Source organism: Periophthalmus magnuspinnatus, chromosome 15 (genome assembly GCF_009829125.3).
Source record: "Periophthalmus magnuspinnatus isolate fPerMag1 chromosome 15, fPerMag1.2.pri, whole genome shotgun sequence".
NCBI classification, from domain to species: domain Eukaryota; kingdom Metazoa; phylum Chordata; class Actinopteri; order Gobiiformes; family Gobiidae; genus Periophthalmus; species Periophthalmus magnuspinnatus.
The window spans coordinates 4,335,934-4,351,103 of NC_047140.1; the positions used below are offsets into that span (position 1 = coordinate 4,335,934).

The following is a 15,170-nucleotide window of genomic DNA, read 5'->3' on the forward strand; positions in this document are numbered from 1 at the left end:
GGCACCATTGGGTCTTATTAGTGCGACAGCAGAAGGGAAGTTGGTTTAGTTCAAGAACAATGAAAACTAACTGAACGACCACGCTGAAAGTAATATTTGTTTTAAACTAAGGCTGCAAGATTAATATCATTGGACTGTCTTCTGCTAACAACAAATGTTCTAGTCTCGATGTGGTGCAGCGTATCCAAAACATTATAGTTTAGAGCTCCACACACAGGTTTTGAGATGCATTTGATTCTTGTATGGGAATTGTAGTGTTTTGTCCAATGTTAACGCTGCTGGACATGTTTAAAATCAGTGGTGAAATGTAACAAAGTAAAAGTAGTAAAGTACTGTATTTAAGTACAAATTTTATGTATCAGTACTTCACTTAAACAGTTTTTACAATGGGTAATTTTTACTTTTACGTCACTACATTTGAGAGCAGTATCTGTACTTTCTACTCCACGACATTTTTGAACAGGACTGAAAAGTGAAAGCATTTTTTTTTTTATGATTGTTTGAGACCTGCAGAAAAGACTGAGGATTTATTTTTAACACATAGTTCATAGTTTGACCAAATAAAAATACACACATAAAAATTAAAATCACTGCACTTTAAGCTGTATTAGATCTCAAAATCTGTGCCAAATACTTTTTAAATACTTTTTACTCTAAGTATGTTTTTAAAGGGGTACTTAGTAGTAGATTTTTTCAGGTGTTGATACATTTACTTTTATCTTTGAATATTTTAATCCATTATCTGTACTTTTACTTACTAACAAAATTGAATACTACTTTAAAGTAATAAACTGCCAAACAAAGCGTGTAACCATTCAGCTCTATAGTTAAAACTTGTGAGAATAAAGATGTAAGCCACTTTTACATTTAGTGAATGTTTCAAAATCTGTACCATTGTCACTACCTTTGTTTGTCATTAGAGGCTTTTGTGTCCACACCAGACAGTTTGATTTCAGCTCACATTACCTCAAACTACCCATTCAACTCCTCGTTGTATGCGTGCTATGTTTTCTTTCATAAAACGTATACTGTGTTAGGAAAAAAAATATATATATATATATATATATATATATATATATATATATATATATATATATATATATATATATATATATATATATATATATATATATATATATATATATATATATGGAGAGAGAGAGATACTTAAATACATAGATAGATATATAGATAGAGATATATTTCAATCACTATAAGGGCATATATAGTGTACTCAATAAGGAAAATAATGAATCTGTGTTAGTTTCAAGGTCACTGTGCACTGTGTCTCATTGTGTGAGATGGCCTTGCCTTCACAATGTTATGTTTCCTTTGTTTTTATTTTATTATCGTACATTTAGGGATGGGAGATACATTGAAAAATTGATTGAAAATTGTTGTTTTGGAGATACAAGGAATTAGAATATCCCAAATAATTAATCTTATCATCTATTAATTGTCTATAATTAATCTCCTAAAAAGAGTACAGGGATATTTCTGCACTTTTGTGAGTAATTTTGTGGTCCGTTCATGTTTTATGCATATGACAGCTTAGACTACTCTTAGACTGTCTCTCTAAAACATAATTAACATCATTAGACTAGAGCCTTTTAGTTTTGTAATTTTGGTGAAGGTTATAATTATACTTTTATTTTACATATATGACATACACAGAGGTATGTTACCTAGCAACCATAATGTAAAGAGCCACAATTTGTCTAAATTACACAATAGTTATGCTGTGAAAATAAATGACAAATGCCTTTATTTTGTTAAATTAATGTTTAAACTGTCAGAAAAATGCCTTTCTTTTAAATTATCCCTGTATTTTTGGATGTATCTGATGACAGTTAGTGACATAGGCAGAGGGGCTGCATTTTAGACAAACTGATACTTGATTGATGTAAAATTATGATGAATATTTATTTACCACAGGTACTATCCCACCAGATCAAGTAAAAATATATAAATCTGTCAAAAGCCATTTAAACCTCATTCCTGATAAAATAATCATCAAAAAGACAACATACTTTTTTGTCAATATCACTCACCCTTCTCTCCATATCTAGTTCACAATGTTAAGAAAAGTGCTCAAGTCTAACATTTATTCTTATCCCTTCTATTCAATTTCCTATATTACACAAAATTGACTCTCTGAGCTTTGAGTCATGTTATAATGTTGTTAACTCATCAGAAATATGCCTGGAGTTGTATTTTATTTTATTCACACATGTTCGAGTAACCGTGTTGACATCTCCAAAGCTCAAAATGCTCTGTTCCACCTTGTGATGTCATTAGTTTTCAAGTTAACAGCTCCTTTTACCTTTAGTTCATTAAAGATTGGAAATTCAAGGACCAAAACAATTCAAATGATTCTAGTGAAGTAGTTTAAAAACAGAGAGGAGCACTTCCTGTATTACCACATGACATCACAAGGTGGAAGAGAGTGTTTCCTGTTTGAGAGAAAAACTCAGCCTAAATATGCACGGTTTGTGTGTTCAACATGTGTGAATGAAACAAAACTTTAGGTATGACTTTGATGAGGAAACATCATAACATAGATCATAAAAGGCGTAATATAGGCCCTTTAACCAACAAATAAACAACATATCTTGTGTAGTCCACCCGTCTGTGTGTGCGTGCCTCACCCTGGGGTCCTTCTGCAGGCGCTGTCTGCTCCGGGTGCTGCGTTTGCTCCGGCTCTTTGAAGTATCCTGAGGATAGAAGTGGAAAAGCCCCTCTCCGAAAGGAAGCTGCGGGAGACACAACAAATAAGTGGTGACATCAAGAGCACTCCACCAAATGTGCCGAATGGAAGCACGGAGGACACATAGACAGCCAGTAGATCAGAAAGCCAGGCCAGTGTTACAAGGTCATTGTTTAGGTGCTAGAAACCATTGCATCCATTGCTTTAGTTGAAGAGGCTATTTTAAGCATTCAAATGGAGGCACGATAAATCATACTAGCGGGCAAATCATCCGGAGTCTCCCCTCTAGCGCTGCGTGGGGATTAACGACCTCTCTTATACCTTGATAACTGCGAGGCTACGGGTCAGTCTCGGAAATAAATGTCTTCAGATGTCGCTGTCAGATTGGATTGGTAAATTAAATTCTTAAAATGGGAAAAAGCTTATCTTTGAGCAGCTTAGTTCTCACACAAAAGACAGATTAAACATGCAAAAGAAATAAAAGATGTCACAATAATAATGATCCACTTTATATGTAAGTCTGTGTCGTCTTGTTAATTAGGCAACCTTATGAGATAGCCAATGTTTAATAGTGCACATCCCATTAAGACAAATATAGCTGCAGATTACATAACCTGGAAGGGAGGCAGAGAGGCAGGACTATGATGGGGGTTGATCTAGTGCCTACAAGAGAAGGAGCTAGCAATCAGAGACGCTGGCAGCACATGCATGATGAGTTACAGATGGGAACAGGATTCGGTGATGGTAGAGGTGAGGAGGGAATCGTCATTCAGAACGGTTGGCCCTCTTCTCACCGTTACGCCTGGCTGGACAGGGCTCAAGCCATTTTCTCCCACACATTTATTGTGACATGTGACAAGGTGCATAGAGACACAGACACACAAGTCTAGAGGCATGTCTGGAACATATAAATGGTTTGTTATTTTATTCTTGGGTATGTTCAGATGTGGCATTACTGTTTCTGGATCTGTATTTTTTTTGGAAGGGTAAATAAAATGTTATAAATTGGCTAATATTGTAAAAGTATTGCTGTATATTTTGATATGACTCAGTTTTATCTTTTGTTATAATGCATTTGGGTTACATATTCTTATTTCATCAAGATTTTGAACAATAATTGACAGTTAAGGAAAATCCAAAACTTGATTTTGAATTCTGGTCTACAAATCAAAATGCATGCCTTTAGCTGATTTAAAAGTTCATCTATAACTGCATCATGTACAGCACATTAGCATAATAAACTGCACTATTCTAGACCATTAAATGCATATTCCTATCTCTGTTTTGACAAATATGTTACAGTTTTTCAAATCAGCTGATGCCCCATGAAGCAAAAAACATGTTTTTCTCTTTTAGAAATAATTGGATGTGTGATTTGGCAGCAGGATTGGCCTGTTGGCAAGAATACAGTTGGGAGGACCTCCTGATCAATGCCTGCTTGGTAAGAATGACGTCATGAGATGGAGCAAGCCTTCAGATAAAGTGCAAAAAAGTAACATTTCGTAGCATCTAAAGGCACAATAATGCAGTTCTCAGCACTGTATTTGACCTATATTTATAAACTCTTATTATTATTATGAACAATAGTATTAATTGGCGACTTAATGAATCAAATGAATAGAAACATTTCCAAACTGAGCACTTGGTTTGGGATGGAGCAGGTGCATGTGGATTTTGAACTGAACATGGATACAAAATGTTCTTGGCTCTCGTCCAGGCAGCAGGAGCGGCCGGTTGTCCCTTACCTTCCGTGCACTCTGGAACCCATATTGTGTTGCAAGTTGGTGCGCTTGGTCCTGGACGTCCTCGTGCAGCTGGACCAGGAGGTGCTCGCTCGGGACTCCTTGCGCGAGCTGCGTGGCGACGAGCAGCAGCGCGTTCAGTACTATAAATCCCAGGGCTGTCCCATGTCGGGGAGATCCGTGCATCGTGCCTGCCTCGTCTCACTTTATCTTCCTCAGAATACAGTGTCCTGCTGCTGATGGGAGGAGGAGGAGGAGGATAGTGGCACGGACTGGGAGGAGGAATCAAAGCTTTAGCGCGTTCATGTCCTCGGCTGTCTCTGTGGTGAAACGCTACTTCCTGCTGTTGTCAGTCCGGAGATGGAGTGTTGTGGTCCAAAGCTGCATCCTCAGCTTTCTTCCTCTCTCTCCTCCTCCTCCTCTTCTGCTCATGTGTAATTCATTTACCTTCTTCGCTCGGGTAGTTTGTGCGCGTGACGTCGTACCAATGGGCTTCCAACGGCGGTGCGTGCGCCTCCCCTTCCCCGGATGAGCCAGGGGACACTTTTCAGCACCTTGGAGAATTCCTTCCCTCGCCCTCCTCCTCCTCAGAGCGGCTGGGGTTTGCATGGATCGTAAAAACACGTTATGGACCGCTGCGCACCGGGGAGGATGATACCTGACCTTTACGCAGAGGGATGGTGCTGCTGAAGAAGAATGTTTTCAATACTCCAGTGGTTCTTGTGATAAATAAACAACTTTGCACGACTTTTACTAGATTTGAAACGCACTGTAATTGACTAATGCTAGTAAAATCAGGACACGTGTTTAATAAGGAAGCCAATTCTAACTCTTAAGCCAATCAGAGAGGAGATTTTGTACTTTAAGGAGTGTGTTTGGTGCAGCACAAAGGTCCAATCAGCTCATTAGGCTAACTTAAATTAAAGTATTCATTTTTTTCTGTGTTTTTTCCTTTCTTTTTTTTACATATTAATGCTTAATATAGTACAACAAGTATAAACCAGAAAGTGAGAATGAATAACTAGAATTTAATATAGCACAAATTAACAACGTGATTATTTGCAAAACATTATGATATTTGGCACTCAAAAACACGTTTCCCTTTTTGCTTTTTCTAAACCACAAAACTAGGACACATGTGACAAAGACCAAGGCTCTCTAAGGTTGGGGTTAGTTTTTAGTTATTTGGGTCACACAGTTTGTTGAAAATGGGGTCACACAGGTTTATTTTGACCAAGTGCATCTGTGTTACTAAACCTACAATTGTAAAACTCAAGGCATAAACTCAAGCATCCAAGATATTTGTATTTAAACAACCCATAGGTCTCAGAATTATGAAAAGTTAGGACCGTCATCGGAGCAATTAACAACTCAAAACAAAATCTTTGCATGGTCAAAAGTCCTCAAAATGGCTTCATAACAGGAAGCTCAATAGGTCACTATAATAATAAAGCAAACAAATATGTCTCTCACTGTCCATACCCCTCACGTGTACATAGTGGTGACAAAGTTAAAGTAGTAAGTTGTACTTAAGTACTATTAGTGCTTAAGTACAAATTTTAGGTATCTGTACTTTACTTAAGTACATTTTTAAGTGGATACTTTTAACTTTTCCTTCACTACATTTGGGAGCAGGTGTTTGTACTTTCACTACATTTTTTAACTGGACCGTGTTGTTAAATTTGTAATTGTAAAAACATTAAGATGTAAAATCAACAGACAGGTTGTCTTGAGTCAAAGAGTCTGGTTTACTGAATCAATTGAGCACAACTGTCAAAGCACTGTTGTTCTTAACAAAGCGTCCTCTCGCCCTTAGTTGACAAATGAACACACATACAGCATATTTATACCATCAAAACAATAGTGCGAGAAAACTCGCACTGGCTCAAGGCCATTGGACACATCTTCCCATAGGCTCCAAGGGTGAACAAACAAGAGATACACCCATGCATAACAACAGATGGTATTATGAAGGTTGTGTGTGGCGTCAGCAGACATCTCCATGAATAAACATTAAATAAACACAAAACAAATGCAAGTAAAGATTCAGGGTAAAGAAGGCCATAACAACTGTAAAAGTAAAAGTATTTTTAATTATTGTTTGAGACCTGCTGAAAAGGCTGAGGCTTTATTTTGACACATTCATAATTTCAGCAAACAAAAAAATACAAATAAAAACAGATACAAAAAAATGATCCATTCAGTTGTTTCTATTAAATAAAATTCAGCACAAATCTGTATCAGAGTCAGTACATTTCTAAGTCTTATAAGACTTCAAAATAAGTGTGAAATGTTTACTTACTTACTTTTTACTCTTTAAGTACATTTTTAAGTGGATACTTTAAGACTTTTTCTGTACTTAGGTAGTGTTTTTTCATGTGATACTTTTACTTTTACTAAAGTAAAAGTACAGATACCGGTGCCAAATTGTTCTTAAGTAACAAAATTGAGTACTTCTTCAGCTGCATAGGTTTCAGAATGTTGAACACCACAGAACACTACACCACCTCCACTGCATTACTCCATCCATGACTTGGTGGAATCTAGGCCATTGACTGCAGATATCATGTGATTGTGGAGGGTTTTTTGAAGCTCCCAGAAAAGACAGCTCATTAAAGGACATTTCTCTTGTTGTTCCTCTGCTGCTGCTGTCTGCGTCAGTGGGACAAAGGGCCGTGGTGCTGATGTAAAGTGCCATGTCTGACAAGAAAAGGTGTGAAAGAAAGAAATGTGTTAATTAACAGAATATGGGTTTGACTCAAAGTAGAGGGTATAAGAAGTGGTTGAAGTACTCAATTTTGTGACTTAAGAAAAAGTACAGATACAGAGGCAAAAAATGACTCAAGTAAAAGTATCACATGAAAAAAATCTACTCTAAAAGTATTAAAGTACCTGTTTAAAATTGTACTTTTAGAATACAAAATGAAAGTATTTCACACAGATTTTGTTAAAGTGTTAAATGCAGTCATATTGATTTAAAAATTGCAATACGAAGCAATTTCTTAATTTTTCTTATGAATTTTGTGGTTTTTTTTGTTTTGTTTTTTTTGCTCAAAGCTCAGGCTTGAACTCAAACACTTTAGTCAGGATGTTACCACAAACACAGTGAAAATAATCCCTCAAATCATATAAAAAGTACTTTTTACTTTTCAGTCCAGTTAAAAAATGTTGTGGAGTAGAAAGTACATATGCCTGCTCTCAAATTTAGTGAAGTAAAAATAAAAGTACCCACTGTAAAATGTACTTAAGTAAAGTGGAGATATCTAATTCTTCTTAAGTATAGTACCTTACTACTTGTACTTCATTACCTTCCACCAGTGGATATAAGGCAAGAATATGAACTGATCCCGGTGTATGTGTATGAGGCTGTGTGCAGCTTATAATACGTGTGACCTGCTGTGCACTTATTATACAGTACTTTTTATCAGTACTATAGTTTAAAGGGGCACTGTGTAAGTTTTCTGGTGGAGGATTTGCCACCTGCTTTTCTCCATGGAGATGTTTGCCTTGCTTGGAATGTTCCACAGTATGGCATCAAACTTGTAGATGCACTTATGCAATTATGGGTGTTTTTATTGCTAAAAAACAAACAACGACAAAATTTAAAAAAGCATGTATCATTACCGTGAGTGTGGGCGCCTCTCCACTGATATGACCTGCAAAGTAACTTCACTTTCTCACCTCCTTTTAGATAGATAAGGTTAATTTACATTGTCCCCCTTTAAACAGTATTTTCTGCTTTTTTTTCTTTTTTTTAATAACTGCTAGATTTATAATTCTGGTAAATGAGTCCAAATTCAACTTAATTATTATTTTTTTAATAAGAAGAGTTATTCATTTTGTTAGTGATTGATGTGACATGTACTTGTACCAAAAATGTCATTGCTAATTATTAGGGATGTAACGATACAAAATTGTTATGATATTCATGTCACTGTATGATATTAATTGTGATATTGTAGAGATGCTAACAGAACTGAAGATTTGCTACATTTTACTTGGTGCTATATTATTGCTATATTCCCAAGAATGAAGATCGAAAAGTTCTTTATAACAGTTATTACTTCGTTCTGCACTGAGATAGAACAAAGAACAGTCTATGTAATTCCCCCTGTTTTTTTTTTTTTTGTTTTGTTTTTTTTAGCTGCTTCTACTACAATAAGACAATGAATTTAAACAAAGAAGCATATAATTTGATATATTTTGACAGCCCACGATATTATTGTGAGACCTTCAGTGACAGTAGCTCAGTCAGAGTGTTTGTCCACTGATTTGAAGGTTGTCGGTTCAAATCCCGTTCTCGACATAAACATAACTGGTTGACTGGTTGTCAGATTCATTGACCCACAGGTTGGCGATGCGATTCTAGCTCCCACAAATGAAAGCTGCCGTCGTGCCCTTGGGTAAGACACTTAACCCACCTCGTCTGTGTACACTGGTGTATGAATGTGTGTGAAGGAGTGGGTGGTTTCTTGATATAAAGCGTTTTGAGTGCGTTCAAGGTGGAAAAGCGCTATATAAAAAGGTGACCATTTACCTCTTACCATATAATATCATGATATTTGTTACATTCCTACCAATTATATAGAAAAAATAGGTTAGCAAACAGAGACTCAGCTAGAGCTAAACAGGGAAAAACAGCACTACAAGCAAAGTCAGTATTGCAGCACAGTGTAATTCAGCCTGTTGTGGTCAGGAGTTGGAGAAGATGGACAAGCTACTTTACAGTCACTCAGCTGCTTTTTACGAGAACTGCAAATTGACAACCGTACACTTTAGCCACATCTTAACAGCAATTATCAAAGTATGTAACATCAAGTTCAATAAATAACATGACCACGCTTGTATATACGGCCTTGTACGGTTCCTATGGGTTTTACTAAGCCTTCCCAGGTGACAAATAATTATCCCTAACACCTATAATTGTTTTTCCTCACCATCTCAAAGCACGTGTCATGAACCATACTATTTACTTCACTCAAACATGATGTGACAGCTATGTCCGACTAAAGAGCAGCTCGGCGCTTATCTCCCCAGACCGCACAAATAATGAAGGTGAATTTTCTATTAGCAGATTTGCTTTGCTAATTAGCGTTTCCATACTCTCCGAGAACGTCCTCCCACACGCTCGCTTTTGTGCCGTCCAGGGATTATTTATTTAGCCTAGACAAACAAGAACCCATCACTGACCATCCACTTTTTAATGCTGATTCAGGGGCAGTAGTGGTTTTGCATTATTTGTGAGCTGAATGATTGGGTAAAGGAGAAATATCCATCGTTTCTCTTGACTAACAGTGATGTCGTGAGCGCAGTGGGTGTGAGGCGGTTTCATCCCTCACTCCTTTAAGTAACTGTCAGCCGGAGCTATAGCCTGTCTGCATACTCTTTGAGGGAGGAAAGCAGAATTATGGTTATGTATGTTCACAATTTTACAAACGTACTTATGATGATGGTTTTTAATTAGGGGATTCAATCATTTTGCCGATGTAAGGTAACTTTGTGTCCTTTTCATGTTCATGCATTTTAGCTTCATGTTATGCAGCATTGGGGTGACAGTAGCTCTGTTGGTGGAGTGTTTGTCCACTGATCTGAAGATTGGTGGTTTGAATCCCGCTGTCGACATAAACATCACTGATAGAGCAGTCAGATCCAGTCATCCACAGGTTTGCGGCGTGATTCCAGCTCACTCAAATGAATACTGTCGTTGTGCAAGTCACTTAACCCACCTCACTCCAGTGTCTGTGTACGCTGGTGTGTGAATGTGTGAGTGAATGTGTGACTGCTTCCTTGATGTAAAGTGCTTTGAGTGACTTCAAGGTGGAAAAGCGTTGTATAAAAATGTGACCATTTGCCATTTGGAGGACTTTTTACAATTCAAAAGTTATAGTATTTTGTTTTAAATTGTTAATCACGATAGCAAAGTTTTTTCATCGTTCTGACTGATACCTTGGATAAAAATGAGAAGATTTGGCAGTAATAACTGTATGGACCCTACATGCCCACATTGATGGACTCCTGTGTTTCATCAGCAACAAAAAGCATTATACTAACATTAACGAGGTATATTGGTTAGAGAAGATTGAACCAGTCGTCCAGATGAACAGAACCTACTGTCATATCCAGGTACAGTTTACAGGTTGCACAATATCATAACATAATGGGTCAGGTCTAGTATAAAATTTGATATTAATTTACTGTTGGCATTTAAAATCGTACAGCCTAACCCATAGACTGTTTTCATAAATGCACATAGCTAACCTGCTGGTGTTCCATCAACTCCGGGTCCATCAACTCTGGCTCCAATTCACTTTCTATTGAAAAAAGTGGCCCCTATCTTCTGAACTGCTGCTGCCAGGGTTGTGATTTTGATCTTATAATGTCAACATTAACCCACTCTGCATGACAGAAAAGATCCCTCCTTTTCCTCAGGTCACTTCTGTTAGCATTAGGAACAGGTTTTATTAACAGCATCGTCCCCCAGTAAAGTGCCCACCCCCTGCAAAATCAGAGGTGCAGTTGAGAAGAGACGTTACCTTCAACAGCCTCGCTCCAGATTGGCTCTTTCGTTGCTATAATACTCGATGTCGGAATTCCAAATATGGAACTCGGCTCTATAACTGCTAGTCGCGACAACTTAGTCCACTTCCACATCGTTCACAGAAATGGAACAGTAAAGTATATATTTAAAATCCATGTGGTGGTTATGATTCCCAGCTGTGATTAAGAGGAGTAGCACATAAATGGTTCCACCTGCAGCAGTGTTGGAGGAGGAGTCATGAAAACTGATGTTTAATATTTGATTCGGCCCGGAGGGGGAGTGATGCAGTCAGCTTGTCAATGTTATTTCTACGAGGTACAAGCTGCTGGCTCAGACCAAAGCTTAAGAGAACACGTCCATGACAGCAGCACTGCGGCATTCTCTTTGAGCTTAACACACTCTGTTAAGGGACCAAAGGCTTTCTTTCTTCCACAAAACAAATAAAAAACAAAGATGACTAACACTTGTAGAATAGATAAAATCTCAAAAACATGCAGCATAATCTTGATCCAGGCTTAGAGCTGTGTTCAACTAAAGAAATTCTTGGTAAACTAAAGACAGTTGTCAGTCAATTAGTCGACTAAAAAGGTGCATGGAAAATAAACTATAAATAAATAAATGTATACAGCGTTTTTTCCACATTCAAGGCACTTTACATCAAGGAACCACTCACCTATTCGCACACACATCTATACAGAGTGTGCACAGACACTGGGAGCGATGTGGTTAAGTGTCTTGTCCATATCTCTATATATCTGACAAAAACTGCACTCACAAGATCACACCTGCACCAGAGTTCTCACAAAACTACAGATTAATCAACTAAACCACTAAAGGACCACAGCCCCACCTCAAAGCGACATTTCAGAACTTTTTTGGCCATTTACAAACAGGGCTATGTCATATCAAATCACTGGCGATATATCGTAAAATATAGGAGAAATACTGTGATATACTGTAATTTCATGTATCTGTTTTTGCTCTCGGTTACAAGCAGAGGCAGAGATCATGGCAAATTGCTACAGCTAATGCCTAGAGCGAATTAAACACTGATTCTGGAGGCTCTGCAAAAGCTAAAAAGGAGTTATAGCTATCACTTAAATAGCTAGAAACAAGTTAATACAAATAAAAGCCAAGTTTAAGCAGCCAGGTTTATCGTCAATTATACCATTATCAAATTTGTTCTCTTTGATTTTCAGATAAAAACCATTTCAGCCATAGAGAGCTGCACTATTTACACATTGATAAAGACTGCTAAACCATCTCCTGATTGTAGTCATGGGAATAACTCCAAAAATATCTAGACATTCCTTTTTGTCACTGTCACACCTCTAACACTAACTCCAATTTCCAGACGTTTTATCTTCCGCTTTGCAACCTTTTGTATCCAAGCATGAGGGCAGCAGTGATTTGATTTGTAACCCTTTGCAGCTTGTTCATCTTCCACTGAAACTAAAATGTGACAAATTGAAAACTATTCTTTCCTGTTTTTATTTCACTCTGCTCCAATAGTGAAGCTGTCATTTGTAATATTGCTTATGGCACGTCTCTCTCCCCCTCGCTCCGCTCTGTGCTGTGGGCTGGGGACAGCACGGGCACTATATCCGCATTGATTGCTGTGTGGATAATGTCAGGAGCTGTACTTGTGATGGTTTCATCCACTCTGGCTGTATCATAGGGGAGGGGGCTGGGCTGCTTCTGGTTGGGGGAGATAACATGGCAGCCTTCATAGCACAGCAGATACCAAAAACACAGCGCAGCGAAGAGAACAGGGAGGGAGTGACGGCTCGTGACATATCATTACCACGGTGTCACTCTGGGCCTCCGCCGCGGTCGGGCTCCCCACCTGGACACGTCATAATGCTTTTGTCAATTAAAAGCAAGCCACAGGTCAATATTTAGAGGATGGGATTGAAGTAGCATTTGCTTAGATGTCAGTAAAATCACTAAAATCAATTAGATGTAGTCCGAAAGTCTGTTCTATTTGTTTTAGGGGAAGTTGTTTAAAAGTTCATAATGAAACTTTGTAACTGCTGGACTTCATGGAGATGTTAGTGCTTTGCCTGGAATGCTAAACACTATTGACCTTATTCTCCTGAGACCTGGTGTCCTCATCTGTGGACAACACATTTTGGGTCATTTAGGCCACAGTGCAAATTTTTAGAAGAACAGCAACAAGAACATGTTCAATTTTGAATTTTGCAATTTCTAAGAGTTTAGAATATTTATTTATTTTCAACGTTTTTATTTAAATGTATTTTGTATTTTATTATTATTATTATCATTATTATTATTGTTGTTATTATTATTATTATTATTATTATTATTATTATTATTATTATTATTATTATTATTATTTATTTATTTATTTATTTATTTATTTATTTATTTATTTATTTATTTATTTATTTATTTACTTATTTATTTATTTATTTATTTTATTTAAAGGCATATGTCTTCCTGCACCTGTCAGCAGCACAAATGAGACACATTGTTCCTAGAGGCACAATTGCTTCTCATTTTGTTTTTTACACAAAATGTATGTGTTCAAGCACTTAATAGTTTTTGCAGATAAAGTCCTGCAAGAGCTCGGGTCTCAAGAGGTTATTCCACCTACCCACTTTTGAATCTGAATGTTACTAAAGCGCACATTCGTTGTGGTGACACTTGCGGTTCATGGTCATGGTAAATAGTTACATATTTATACTATAGCGACCTTCACGGCACTCACAGAGCTTCAGATCAAGACCACTCTCCCATTCACATTCACACACAGACACTGGAGGCAAGGTGGCTTAAGTGTCTTGCCGAACGACACAGGGAGCTGGAACAAACAGAGGACAAACGCTCTACAAACTGAGCCACAGTCGAATGAAGGATTAGAGAAATGTTTTGGCGCTAAAATCTGATGTAAAGGAGGTTGATTTGTGTAAACTAACAAGTCAACACTGCAGCGATTCTTTGGGAGTTTTTAAAATGGTTTGTCGTCCGTATAGAACTTATTTACTGTCAAGATCAGCAGTGCCATGCAAAATAATACAACCCGAATGACGACGAAGGAGCCCACAGCAACTTCCAGAATAAGGTGGATTAAACAGATTTATTTAGCATTAGTCTTTTTTTTTTTTTTACATTTTGGGTATTTTATTGCTTCAGAATACCTTGGAAAAACATGCATTCTTACTGCAAACGGTGTCCCCTCTTCACAGATGTTACCTGTATTGCGATTTTAGTCCCGTACTGTGGAAGGATCCAGGCAAAGCATCATCATCTCCAAGGAGACAAGCTCACGTACACACTGCACCTTTAAATGAAGTTAGGCTCACATTTTGTACTGTACGTATGGATTTAATGACATTTGAAAAGGAAAAGAAAGTTAATAAGCTTTGAAAAGTGCTATACTGAATGTTTACTTACTGCAAATGACTCTTTTAGTATGCATAGACGTTGATAGTAGAAATAATAGTACTGTCTGCAAAACCTTCACAATAAAACAATTTACCTTTACTCACATATAATCCCACAAGAGCTGACCTGTAGTGTTTTTCAATCTCCTCTCGTTGTTAAATGCGTCGGAGCATCTGTTGTGTGGGGCACCAGTTGTTCCATTAGCCCGGCTGAATCACCTCCAACAGGGGAACACTCCAGGTTATGTTGGATTTGATGACCTGCAAGAACTGAATGTAAACAGAAAGATTTGTCCGGGACCGCATCTCAGTGCACAAAAGAATCAGGAAGGGGTAATGTGCAGGTCAGTGTTATGCTTTTTGTGTGTTGAAATGCAGAAATGTGGACGTAGTTTGTAATATTTGTTAATACTCGACCTATCCAGATGAAACAAAACACTCAATGTCCATCATTTGAAAGATTAAGGCTCAAAATATCTAGGTATTACTTTCCAAAGCGATGATTTTTCAGGGTCGGATTGACTAAATTTCCATATAAATCTTATAGTTTTTAATCACAAATTTGTGATTGAAAGATTTGCCCAATTTTTGAAGATATTGTGAAAGAACAATTCGTGATAACAGAGAAGACATTAAGCTTTGTACCAGTCTATTTAGTTTTTTTCTTTCTAAAGCGGTGAATTTCAAGAACTGGGTCCACAAATGTGCCAGGTTTAAAAAATAATCATGCTTCTGTGAAAAATGTCTCCAGTTTTTGAAAGAGTAATTTTGATGAC

The 15,170-nt window shown here is 37.4% G+C and overlaps 1 protein-coding gene across 1 annotated transcript in view; it reads right to left on the reverse strand.

Annotated features, from left to right (window-relative positions):
- Positions 1-4,881, reverse strand: part of pcsk2 (proprotein convertase subtilisin/kexin type 2) — a 43,255-nt gene extending 38,374 nt beyond the window's left edge. The window contains exons 1-2 of the mRNA XM_055227241.1: positions 4,453-4,881; positions 2,649-2,753 (exon numbers count right to left, since the gene is read on the reverse strand). Coding sequence (XP_055083216.1) covers positions 2,649-2,753; positions 4,453-4,635 — 288 coding nt within the window. The 5' untranslated portion in view covers positions 4,636-4,881. The remainder of the gene's footprint in view (positions 1-2,648; positions 2,754-4,452) is intronic.
- Positions 4,882-15,170: the final 10,289 nt, after the last annotated feature.